Raw genomic sequence first — 13,823 nt, forward strand, 5'->3', positions numbered from 1 at the left:
CCTGCAGCGGCGCGTGCTCGCTCCCCAGAGCCTTACAGGCTAGTCACGTACCGGTACGTCACTTTGCCTGTGAGGGGCTGACCGCCGCAGTATATGTACTTGCGGCGGTCGGCAAGTGGCTAAAAAAGAACTATAGGCAAAAAAAATATATATATATTTTCCAATTTGGATAGAGTAAAGGAAGGATTATAACCCGTGTCAGATTTTTTTTTTTTTGCCATCTGTGTCCCATTGGAGAGATTTCCCATGGTCAGACAGGAAGTGAGAGGAAATCCCTGCAAATTAAGGGAATTCCTTGGGGACACCCAGCTCACCAGAACTAGTGACCCCATTGGAAGATTTGCCTACTATTACTTTACTGGGGACAACCCAAAATTTGAGATTTTACTTTCAGTGATACTAGTAAACAGGACACAGAGAGGGTGAATCTCCTTAACCGGTTGCCGACTGCCGCACGACTATTTACTGCGGCGGTCAGCCCCGGCCAGGCAAAGTGACGTATATATACGTCACTAGCTTGGGAGCCAATAGCGGGCGAGCGCGCGCCGCCAGAGGCGCGCTCCCGCCTCGGCTCGTTCACGGACACCTCTGTGCGTGTGACCAGCGGACCCGATGTCTGCCGGTCACTCGCGATCGTCCGCTGTGAAGGGAGAAAGGCAGGCGGCTAATGTAAACAATGCCACCTGTCACTCTTCCCTGTGTAAAAGCACTGATCTAACGGTCCTGCTATGTAGGACCGTTGATCTGTGCTGTTACACACACAGCCATATCCCTGCACAGTAAGAAACACGCCCCTAGGGACACACATAGTCACTGCATCTCCCTGCCAGTGTCATTTTTCCAGTAACAGTGCATATTTATAGCACTGATTACTGTAGTAATGTCACTGGTACCCCCAAAAGTGTCAAAAATGTCAGTCAGGGGTCCGATCTGTCCGCCGCAATGTCGCAGTCCCGCAAAGAAAAAAAATCGCAGATCGCCGCCATTACTTGTTAAAAAAAAAAAACAAACATAAATGACAAAAATCTTTCCCTTAGTTAGTAAACGCAATAACTTTTGCGCAAACCAATCAAAATACGCTTATTGTGATTTTTTTTTTACCAAACATATGTAGCAGAAAACAAATTGGCCACAAATTTAAAAAAATTTTGATTTTTACATTTTTTGGGGGGAATTTCATATAAAAAAATGTGAAAAATATTGTTATTTTTGCAAAATTTACGCTATTTTTTTGTTTATAGCGCATGATCAAAAAATCGCACAGGTGATCAAATACCACCAAAAGAAAGCTCTGTTTGTGGGAAAAAAAGGACGTCAAATTCGTTTAGGTACAGCGTCGCACGACCGTGCAATTGTCCGTTAAAGTCACGCAGTGCCGAATCGCAAAATACCCCCTGGTCAGGAAGGGGGTAAAATTTTCCAGGGCTTATTAACAGGGGTTACAGACAGCAATAAAAAAAACAGACATGCAAAAAAAAAAAAAGAAAGAAGAAAAAAACGTTTGCCTTTAGTTATACTTTATACATGCAGCTTTAAAAAAAAAAAAATTATATCTAATCAGTTAAAATGAAGATAAAATTCTAGAGGTTCTGCCATGAGAGTCCTTGTTCAGGCACTTCCTGTTACTGGGTGACCGCACTCTGTGCCTGTATCCCAACCAATGCCAGGAAATTATCAGACAGTGCCCAGATGCCAGCTTGCACCCCGCCCACCCCCCTTCATTATGTGCAAGTTTATGAAGAGAAGGAGGGGGTAGAGAGAGCACAGCCTGCACCTCCTCCCGGCTCTCTCCTCCTCTCCTTGCCACTTCCAGCGCTGGGCTGACAGAGGTAGTGATGCCATTGTCACTACTCATGTCAGCCTTATAGTAGAAGGAACTTACAGCGCCCCCATCCCTACAATACACACTGCGCCCAGGGCAGCCTCTCTTCTGCCCATCCCTTGTCCCGGCCCTGATCCCAGTTATATCCCTGTATTGTCCCATTGTCACTTGGGCTTCTTATGTAGACTATCAATGCATGGCCCACTGTTTAACCTCTTCCTGCCAGCCGTACGCATACATACCTCCCAACTTTTTGAGATTGGAACGAGGGACACCTATTGGCAAAAGTAGGTAGATATAGGACACACCCCCTGACACGCCCCCTTAAAGGAGAATTATACAAAAAAAATAAAAAATTTGTGAACCACTTGCCGAATGCCCACAGTAATCCTACTGCTGCAGTGTGGCTCCCCTGGGACCTACGTCGCTGGAGTTTATGTGATTCCGGCGGCGCGCGCACGTGTTTAGACACAGCGGGAGTCGGGCCGGGCTGATTGCCGCCTTCCTTCCACGATCGTCGGGGAAAGTGTGAGAAGACCCGCCTGCTTATGTAAACAAAGCAGGCGGATCTTCTCTGTGACAGACAGGGAGCGATCACAGGATTCAGCATAGCTGAACCTGCCATCTGTGTCACAACCCCCCCCCCCCCCCCCACACACGTCAGTAAGCATGAGGCATACATTTAACCCCTTGATCACCAACAGTGTTAACCCCCTCCCTGCCAGTGTCATTATTACAGTAACAGTGCATATTTTTAGCACTGATTACTGTAGTAATGTCACTGGTCCCACCAAAAGTGTCAAAAATGTCAGTTAGGGGTCTGATCTGTCCGCCGCAATGTCGCAGTCCTGCAAAAACATCGCAGATCACCGCCAATACTAGTAAAAAAAAAATAAAATAAATAAAAATCACATATCTTTTCCGTAGTTATTAGTAAACTTTTGCGCAAACCAATCGAAATGCGCTTATTGTTATTTTTTTTTTTTTTACCAAAAATATGTAGCAGAAAACAAATTGACCTAAATGTTAAAAAAATTTAAATTTTTAATTTTTTTTTTGAGAATGTTATATATCAGAATGTGAAAAATATTTTTTTTTTTCACAATTGTCGCTCTTTTTTTGTTTATAACGCAAAAAAAAAAATTGCACAGGTGATCAAATACCACCAAAAGAAAGCTTTATTTGTGGGGAAAAAAAGGACGTACATTTTTATTTGGGTACAGCGTTGCACGACCGCGCTATTGTCCGTTAAAGTAACGCAGTGCCGAATCGCAAAATAGGGCCTGGTCAGGAAGGGGTAAAATCTTCCGGTCTTAAGTGGTTAAACCCACAAGTGCTTTTTTTTTTAGTTTTAGTTTTTTTAGCACTACTTTTCCCTTAAAGTTGCTTTTGACATTTATAAATGCAGCAATTTAGAATTTGGATGTAAGATTTAGCACTGGGAAAAACTTTTTTGAAAGATAAATAATGCATTTTATATGCTACTATATAGATCAGACCAAAATGAGGGACAAATGGGGAGGAAAGAGGGACTTTATTCCAAATCAGGGACAGTCCCTTGAAGACAGTTGGGAGCTATGCACATATATGCGGCCAAATTGTAAACATTTCTTTGCTGAGAGCACGCGCCCTGTGCGCTCCTAGCACAGTTACCCGCAGGGATCAGATATGCATACTTGCAATTGGGAGCTTTCCGATCATGTGATTGCTGAGACAGCCAATCACCACCTCTCTGCATCAAGAAGCTCTTAAAGGGCTGGGAGGCCCTGCAGGCAGAAGGTGGTGACGGCCATCTTGGTACACCCCGCACTGCTCAGCCACAAACTGATTATATAGTGTAATAGACTATTCCACTAGGTCACAGTGAAATAGTCTATTTCAAGGTAAGTTTACTGCTAAAATAAATGTATAATTCAAGACTTGCGTGGGTGTAAGAAGATGTCCGCCGCTGCTTCGTTTTCTGTCACATTGTATTCTGCTAGAGCACCCGCACGGAAGGCCGCTTTCCTTGGGGGCACCCGTGCGGGCAATGACACAGACAGCGGGACTCAGCCCAGTCCTGCTGCTATCAATTTGTCCAATGAGGAGAGAGACAGTGGCTGGAGCTGAATCAGATAGGGTTCAGTTAAGAAAAAGGGGAGTGCTAGTTTGTACCTCACCTGGAGCACCAAAAGAAAAAGGGCAGGTCTGGGGGGGAGCTGCAGCACAGAAGGTTTTTCACCTTAATACAAAAACTACATGGTGAACAACCTTGAGGCTTTACAACAGCTCTAATGCCTATCTATCCATGTCTTTTTGTAGGCTGTGTGCTGGGAGCGCACTGACTGAGCTGCCACCAATCGCTCTCAGTCATGGCTTCTCATTGGGAGCCAGGTTCAGGACATGCTCCCAATCACGTGACCACAGTGGAAGCCAATCACATTTAAAAGTCCGCAGTTGGTGGCATGAAGGGGGGTTAACCATACAAAGAATATCAACCATAGACAAAAATGATCCACTCACCTTTTTGGGAAATGGATGCCCAGAAGCTGTATGGTAAGTCCAATGGCCATTAGAACGACAAGGCCAAATCCCATCACTTGTATCCGGCAAACTTGACCCAACCTCATTCTCCTGCCGAGAACAAATGAGCACATGTGAGATTTAAAGGCAGTCAGGCTGCACATGTTTGAAATTCCATCTAAGGTGGAGGCCTAATTACAAGCTGCTCCAGTGATTGGAGGCTAATGCAGATGTGACTTCAGAAAGCGCAGGATTTACCCCCAGAGGGGACAGGGATATTAATCACCCCATACAACTGTTTAAACAGAGATGGGTGGTTTCTTATCGTTAAATTGACCTGAAAATGAATGTTGATGTGCCTTGCACATTTTTAATTGCTTGCTCAGCTGTGATGGCCATGCTTTATAGACCTAATTTATATAGAGCTCCCTATAGACAGTGCAATCAACATCTATGCAAGCTGACCCTCCATAGTCTGTATTTTCTGGATTGTGAGAACATTCTGTGCCTGTATTCCAGCTGTAGAAGGGAACACCCATGTTTTCTCCAAACATATGCGGGCTCTCTGGTCTCTTAGGGCTTGTTTATACTTGCGGCTTTTTTTACCATCCCTTCTGAAAAATGATCTGCAATGAATCGCTTTTCAGAAGCTTCTGGAAGAGGGTTATATGTTGCCTCCTATACACCTGTTTAACCCTTGAAAGCCTGCAGCACAAGGCTTCACACGCAGTTGCCGAGTTGGTTGTGACGCAGCCCCATGAATTTGAATGGCCGTGTTTGCCAGTGCTATTGCCTGCCAAGCATGGCCTGTTGTATAAGATTTACTACAGCGATGTGTATTAATACTGACAGGGGCAGTGGCAGACTAGGGGTTCCTAGTCCGAACCCACCTGAGCTATCTTTTCAGGAAGCCGTCATGGTGCCCCAAAAATTAAAAGTGCCATTAGGTGGCTCTGTACCAGAATAGTGTCTGGTTACAGAAAAGAAGGTCTTCAGGTTCTAGGTCCCTTTTTAGGTAGAGACTCCTCCTGCTGTGATATTAGGGATTAGAGATGGGCTCAGGTATGTTCGGGATCCTAGCTTGAACCCACCTGAGCTATCATTTCAGGAAGCTGTCATGGTGCCCCTGCCCCACCAATCATAAGTGCCATTAGGTGGCTCCGTACCAGAATAGTGTTTGGTTACAGAAAAGAAGGTCTTCAGGTGCTAGGTCCCTTTTAGGTAGAGACTCCTCCTGCTGTGATATTAGGGATTAGAGAATGGCTCAGGTATGTTCAGGATCCTAGTCCCGACCCACGTGTCCGATCCCGCCAGGAAGCCTACACTGCACACCATTAATCACAGGAATTGAGTCATTTCCCGATCTGTGACTGCCTGTGATTAGCGGTGTGCAGTGTCGGCTTCCTGGAGGGATCAGGCAGGTGGGTTGGGACTAGGGTTACCACCAGGGCTGGCCCAAGACATTGTGCTGCCTAGGTCCAAGAATAAAATGCTGCCCCCCCCCAAAAAAAAAAAAAATTGCGCCCACCAAAAGGCCCCCACATCCATTATTTTATATTATGAAAATTAAAACTAAAATTATTTTTGGAAGAAAAAAAAAAAAAACTAAAATTAAATTTATCAGGAAGTCAGATTTACATGCAACAGCACCTTGTCTATATGCAAAATTATATGACATACCCCATCTTGGTGCCCTAGGGCAGTGGTCCTCAACCCTGGCCTACAGGGCCCACTAACAGGCCAGATTTTAGGTATTACCTTGGGGAGATGCAGACTAGAGTACTGCAATCACTGAGCAGCAAATGATATCACCTGGGATGTATTTCAGTTATCTTGAAAATCTGGCCTGTTAGTGGGCCCTGTAGGCCAGGGTTGAGGACCACTGCCCTAGGGCACATAGAACTAACTTATATTACCTCTCTGTTGCTCTCTTCCAGCGCTCCCACAGTCTTCAGTACCTAGCCTCATGCTTGCACCAGAGCTGAAAAAGTCGGGCCGGGCACTAGGCCACCCCCTTCTCCAGTTCCACCCAATAGAAATGCAAGCCTTGCAAGCTGCGCTAAAACATCGGCTGCTGGTGAAGCCAGTGGGGAAGGGATATTTCATTGCTCTCTGTCACCTGGGGGTACCCCGCCCCGCCAGCACACACACCTGAGCTCTTCATGTGTGCTCGGGTGTTTAACCACTTTAGCCCCAGCCCTATTTCGGACACTTTTTGTTCACAAGTTAAAACCAGTATTTTTTCCTAGAAAACTACTTAGAACCCCCAAACATTATATATATTTTTTTAGCAAAGACTCTGGAGAATAAAATGTCGGTCATTGCAAAATTTTTTGTCACGCGGTATTTGCGCAGCGGTCTTTAAAACGCCATTTTTTTGGAAAAAATTTGAAAAATCACATTTCACTGCATTTAAAAAATACTAAACAGTAAAGTTAGCCCATTTTTTTTGTATATTGTGAAAGATGATGTCACGCCGAGTAAATAGATACCAAACATGTTACGGTTTAAAATTGCGCCCCCCCGTGGGATGGCGACAAACTACGGTCAATAGAGATCTCAATCTGCGACGCTTTAAATTTATTTAACGGTTACCAGTTTAGAGTTAGAGTGTAGCTCTTTTTTTTTAATTATTGCCCACGCTCTGGCGATCGCGGCGATACCTCACATGTGTGGTTTGAACAGCGATTTCATTTGCGGCTCGACTTGCGTATACGTTTTTTTTTTGTGCGCGAGCTAACGGTGACGGGGACGGCTAAATTTTTTTTTTTTTTTTTTTTCCTATTTATTTTTTCTTTTTTTTTAAACTTTATTACAGGTTTTTAAAAAAAAAAAAATCTGATCACTTTTATTGCTGTCACAAGCAATGTAAACATCCCTGGTGACAGCAATATGTCGTGACAGGTACTCTTTATGGAGGGATCGAGGGTCTAAAAGACCCTGGACCCCTCCACTACACTTCCCTGTATGCAAAACGCCGAAAACGGCATTTTTGCATACAGCCGTTTTTCAAATCTGCCGCCTTTTGCAGCACAGTAACCCGGACGTGACGTCATGGACGCCGCCTCCGGGTTACGTCATCGGAGACCCGATCGATGCCGTTTCCGGCATTCATCGGGACTCCATCCAGCCGGCGGACGTGCCGGCTGGGTGCTCGGGGCTCCCGGTGGGACGGGAGCCCCGAGCAAAGCCGCGGAAGGCGGCGGGAGGGGGGGGACGTCCCCTCCCGCTCCCCCGGGTAACGATCGAGCGGCTCCCGAGCCGCATCGATCATTACCGACGGAAAGCCGACCGTCGGCTTCAAACAACGGTACCGGGATGATGCCTCTAGCTAGAGGCATCATCCCGGTATAACCCCGCAAAGTCTGATCACGTAGAGGTTACGTGACTGGTAGTAAAGTGGTTAACCACTTCCGCACTGCTGACTAGAGCTCTACTGCGGCAAAGTGGCTCAATAACGTCTGGCAATGTAGACCTACGTCACCAGACATTCCCCTCTCCCGCTCCCGCTGTATTCAGTCACAGCAGGAGTCGGGCCAGGGGAGGAGCGGCGGCGATCGCCGCTGCTCTTCCCCGATCATAGGGGAATCGAGTGTGGGATCTCCTAAGTGACAGGCAGGGACAGATTGCAGGGTTCAGCAAAGCTGAACCTGCGATCTGTCCTTGTGTCACATAGTCCCCTCCCCCCACACACGTCAATAAGCACCAGGCATACATTAACCCCTTGATCACCAATAAAAATTAACCCCTTCCCTGCCAGTGTCATTTTTACAGTAACAGTGCATATTTATAGCACTGATTACTGTGGTAATGTCACTGGTACCCCCAAAAGTGTCAAAAATGTCAGTCAAGGGTCCGATCTGTCCGCCGCAATTTCGCAGTGCCGCAAAAAAAAAAAAATCGCAGATCGCCGCCATTACTCGTTAAAAAAAAACACCAAAAATGACATAAATCTTTCCCTTAGTTAGTAAACGCAATAACTTTTGCGCAAACCAATCAAAATACGCTTATTGCAATTTTTTTTTACCAAACATAGGTAGCAGAAAACAAATTGGCCAAAAATTTAAAAAAATTTTGATTTTTACATTTTTTTGGGGGGGAATTTCATATAAAACAATGTGAAAAATATTATTATTTTTCCAAAATTTACGCTCTTTTTTTGTTTATAGCGCAAAAAGTAAAAATCGCACAGGTGATCAAATACCACCAAAAGAAAGCTCTGTTTGTGGGAAAAAAAGGACGTAAATTTCGTTTGGGTACGGCATCGCATGACCGCGCAATTGTCAGTTAAAGTAGCACAGTGCTGAATCGCAAAAAGTGGCTCAGACGTAAGACAGCAAAATCCTCCGGTGGTAAAGTGGTTAACAGCCAGTGTTAGGTAGAGCACCCTCGCATCCGGCAACTATGAGTATGTGTGTTGAGGACAGCAGGGAGGCCTTTTTATAGGGCCGTGGAGTGGCCACCCCTGAGTGACACACAAAACTTTTGGATAAAAAATCTTGGGCGTCAATTTGCTGCCCCTCTCAAAGTCCCGTCTGTGTCCAATAGACCCGTGGTAGGGCCAGCCCTGGTTACCATCTCATCCCAATTCAGGACACATAATAATTACACAGGTTCTGTGGCTGATTAAGGTGGTAATTAAACTCACTTAGTGCCTTATGTGCATTATATTAGCCTCAGAACCTGAGTAATTAATATGTGTCCTGTATCAAAGGGATGAGGTGGCAACTCTAGTTGGGACTAGGATCCCGAACACACCTGTTCCTACCTCTATTAAGGATAAGTCAGGACCCATATCTAAGTCAGGTATGGAAGAGCACACACTCTCTTAGGACATGGAAGCTAAACACCGTAGACGTGAGAAGATGTAAAGCCTCGTACACACGCAACAATTGTTGGCCGTGAATTTTCGGCCAACGTCCGATCGGCCGATTGTCGGCTTGTTAGTATGATGCTTCCGACAACCGACTGCGACTTTTCGGCCGAACAAAATCTGGTGTGCAGGCTATAAAATTTTTGTTGCCCGTCACCAGAACGGCCGATTGTTCTTCAGTCAGTACAGATTGCGGCAGACAAAAATGTGATGAGCAAGACTGGGCATGCTCAGAGAAGAAAAAACACACGAAAAGTAAACCAGAACATGACATCACTTCTGCAGTTGGTTGTTGTTGGCCGACAAAATTCGTGTGCAGTCTAGAGCACATTTCAACCAACACAACAACACTGGACAAAAGACGGCCGATCGGTCGGCCAACAATCGTTGCGTGTGTACGAGGCTTAACCACTTAAGCCCCGGAGGATTTGGCTACTAAACGACCAGGGGGTATTTTGCGATTCGGCACTGCGTGACTTTAACGGACAATTGCGCGGTCGTGCGACGATGTACCTAAACGAATTTGGCGTCCTTTTTTTCTCACAAACAGAGCTTTCTTTTGGTGGTATTTGATCACCTGTGCGATTTTTTGATCACGCGCTATAAACAAAAAAAGAGCGTCAATTTTGCAAAAATAACAATATTTTTCACATTTTTTTATATGAAATTCCCCCCAAAAAAAATGTAAAAATCAAAATTTTTTAACATTTTCGGCCAATTTGTTTTATGCTACCTATGTTTGGTAAAAAAAATCGCAAAAAGCGTATTTTTATTGGTTTGCGCAAAAGTTATCGCGTTTACTAACAAAGGGAAAGATTTCTGTCATTTTTGTTGTTTTTTTTTTAACGCGTAATGGCGGCGATCTGCGATTTTTTTTGCGGTACTACGACATTGGGGCGGACAGATCGGACCCTTGACTGACATTTTTGACACTTTTGGGGTTACCAGTGACATTTCTACAGTAATCAGTGCTATACATATGCACTGTTACTGTAAAAATACACTGGTAGTGAAGGGGTTAACTTTATTTGGGAGGGAGGGGCTGTGTGTGTCCCTAGGGGCGTGCTTTCTACTGTGATTGGCTGTGGCTTGAGCTGCAAGGACACTGATCAATGGATCTACATACTAGATCCGTGTGATCAGTGTCTTTACACCGAGGAGAATGACAGGCAGCTTGTTTACACAAGCTGCCTGACTTTCTCCCTCTCCCCCGCCGATCGCAGAGTGGCCGGCGGACATCGGGTCCGCCGGTCACACGCGCGGGGGGGCCCGTGACCGCGCGGGAGCGGGAGCGCGCCGCCGGCGGCGCGCGCTCGCTCCCCAGACCCTCCCAGGCTAGTGACGTACCGCTACGTCACTCTGCCTGTGAGGGGCTGACCACCGCAGTATATAGTCGTGCGGCGGTCGGCAAGCGGTTAACCAACACACGTAGGCCTTGGACAGGGCAGGAGGCTGGGTGGAGTGTACTTGTACATAAGAGGAGCCAGCTGTAGTCATTCTGCCCCTTATGGAGGGGGAGGCTGAAGACCTTTTAAGCCAGGCTGGAGATCCCTGTATGAGGCTGTTTTCCTGGAGAGTTCCTGGTAGAGGTGTGTGGGTAGGTGCATGATGGTGCGATGGGCAGAAAACCCTCAGAGTCCAGGTGCAAAAACAGGAATGTATTTTAATGGAAGCTCAGCAATACACAACAGACCCGGTGGGAAGGCAACCTGACCGGGAACACTGAACAGCGATGTGACAGAAGATGTTAGTCTTAGGGAAGCCGACATCTGTCTCAAGAAACAGAGTGTGGACTGGCTGGTCCGTACCAAAATGGGGAGGTTACCAGGAAGGATGGTGTGTCCCTGCGCTTTCCCTACTCCTCTGGAACCTTTCCCTGATGCAAAGCACTGTTCCTGATAGACAGATGACCTGTCCCTACTCTAGCCACTCGCAAAATGCACACCAAATATGGGAGCCAGGATATTAAGTAGACTTGGCCTGATCCAAGACGGCTGCCAAAGTCACCTGGGGTGCCAGCATCTAATCAGATAGCTGCTTCCCTGTGACCAAGAAAACCATAGAGGAATTGGGTTCCTCTCAACTTCCTCCTCTACCTGCATTGCCACTGCAGACAAATGCCACCTGCAGTGGAGAAAATGGACTGCACCTGTGTACAGGTGTACCCAGCTAGGTGTCTACAGAGAGCACAGTCCTGTGAGCACTGATGACCCTGGGCAGAGGAGAGGCTAGGGGATAGCTGTGAGGTGCTGTACATGCTTTCACTGGTAATTACTGCAGATCATCCACTTTATGTGATTTACTGTGTATCATGTGTAAATGATAGTGACTCCGGTATTTACTGTAAATCCTAGTGATGTGATCTTCTTGGCATCCCCTAAATAACATCAGTAAAGTGCACTAAAGCTAACTATCACCTGGACATTCCTTCTTCTGGATATAAAGGTTTATGGCTGGGAATGTTCAGAGAAGGTCTATGGCGAGGAGCAGGGCACAAGCAGGTGGGATTCTGTTCTAGCAGAGCTGGAGCCCCTCTTAAACACTTATGACTGGCAGGGTTCGTACACATTTTTACCAATAAAATTCCATGACTTTTCCATGACTTCAAGTAAATATTCATGACCTAATGTTTCATGAAATGTCTATGTATACATGTTAAATAAGAAGAAAATCCATGTTACACCCAGCCTATTTTTACTAAAATAAATGACAAGCTTTGTAGTGTACAGTTATGATGGATAAGGTGCAGCCGGACTGGTATGGATGGCACAGATGCACAAATGCGGCGCTTACATCGAGGGCAGCTCTTTGTTAGGCCAAAGCAACAGTCCCACGAACAGGCAGACAAGAGAGAAAGGCGCCACTCAGTGTAGCAGATGTAAATAATTTTATTGACACATATTAAAAACGTACATGGAGGTAAGTGTCTATCTTCATAGCTCGGCGTCCTTCCGAGTCAACAGTGTTTCCGTCCCTGAGGCTGGCCAGCAGCCGGGAGATGACACTAGGGGAGAAGCAATCAGGGGACTCAGTCAGATCGAGGCAGCGGTGAAGCGCATACCTCACTGGAGGGCCACACGAACGTGATGACGCAGGGGTTGGTAGCCGGTTTTGGAGCATGCGTGAACCGCCCCTTAGCGCATACCTTACTGGAAGGCCGCACGAGCGTGATGACGCAGGGGGTGGTAACTGGTTTTGGAGCATGCGTGAACCGCCCCTTAGCGCATACCTTACTGGAAGGCCGCACGAACGTGATGACGCAGGGGGTGGTAACCGGTTTTGGAGCATGCGTGAACCGCTCCTTAGTGCATACCTCACTGGAGGGCCGCACGAACGTGATGACGCAGGGGGTGGTAACTGGTTTTGGAGCATGCGTGAACCGCTCCTTAGTGCATACCTCACTGGAGGGCCGCACGAATGTGATGACGCGGGGGGTCGGTAACCGGTTCCGGAGCATGCGCGAACCGCTCCTTAGGAGCGGCCACCCAGTGAGGTATGCGCTTCACCGCTGCCTAGATCTGTCCACTGATTGGTTCTCCCCTAGTGTGTTCTCCCGGCTGCTGGCCAGCCTCAGGGACGGAAACACCGCGGACTCGGAAGGACGCCGAGCTATGAAGATAGACGCTTACCTCCATGTAAGTTTTTAATATGTGTCAATAAAATGATTTACATCTGCTACACTGAGTGGCGCCTTTCTCTCTTTTCTGCATATTGGAATATACAGTGATTGTGAAACAAATTTCCATGACTTTTCCAAAACTTTGTGGGTTAAATTATTTTCCAAAACGTTTCCAGGCCTGGAAATTGCCATTTTAAAATTCCATGACTTTTCCAGGTTTTTCATGACCGTACGAACCCTGGACTGGTGAGTTGCTATGACAGCTTCCTGGCGGCACAGCTCAGGGGGGTTTGGATCTGAACATGCCTGAGCTCAACCCTGGTGGCCATGTTAACATGCAGCTGGGTGGTCAGGAGAGTGGCTCAACCATCTACTGCCCAAGTAAATGAGGCCTTATGGTATGAAACACCTACAATGCTCCTGCTGCTCAAAGTATCATTTAAAGCATGCCATTTTTCCCTCCTCAAAATGAGCCAATTAGCTAATGCTGTATTGCACCCCACTGATTCCTATGATGTATACATTTAACGATCGGCCCACTTTAAAAGGGTCATTGATTGTAATTGATTTAAAGTGTCAGTCAAGGCACCAGTACAAAGACAGTGTTCAGCAGACAAACATTCATTGTATGTAAGAAATCTAAATGTACAATTTATAGATGTACCGGCATCTACTGGGTTTAGATGGCCACACTTCATGTACCTAATTTATATAGAGCTCCCTCTAGACAGTGCAATCAGCTTCCTTACAAGCTGACCCTCTTTAGACTTGCACAGAAATAACAAAAGTGTAAAACACAATCACTGTGATACTTTGTAAGAAAGACTGGCACTGAGACTGTGACAGGGCCTCTTTCAGGTCCCTCTAGGGGTGTACGTACAGGGGCCGCAGGGGTCGCAATTGTGACCAGATTCCATGATCCCCTTGCGGCCCCCTGTACACCCTGTACACCTGGATATGAGAAAATGGAGAGGATCAGTTCCTCTACATGCCGCCCCGCCTATCCA

General features: G+C 46.4%; 1 protein-coding gene across 2 annotated transcripts in view; it reads right to left on the reverse strand.

Annotated features, from left to right (window-relative positions):
- The window catches only part of LOC309551917 (galactose-3-O-sulfotransferase 4-like), a 96,830-nt gene that overhangs the window by 24,378 nt on the left and 58,629 nt on the right, over positions 1-13,823 (reverse strand). For both annotated transcript variants that reach the window (XM_082252632.1, XM_082252633.1), the window contains exon 2: positions 4,325-4,435. In XM_082252632.1, coding sequence (XP_082108758.1) covers positions 4,325-4,431 — 107 coding nt within the window. In that variant the 5' untranslated portion in view covers positions 4,432-4,435. The remainder of the gene's footprint in view (positions 1-4,324; positions 4,436-13,823) is intronic.

The sequence above is a fragment of the Pelophylax lessonae genome (genome assembly GCF_965119305.1).
Source record: "Pelophylax lessonae genome assembly, chromosome: 4".
NCBI classification, from domain to species: domain Eukaryota; kingdom Metazoa; phylum Chordata; class Amphibia; order Anura; family Ranidae; genus Pelophylax; species Pelophylax lessonae.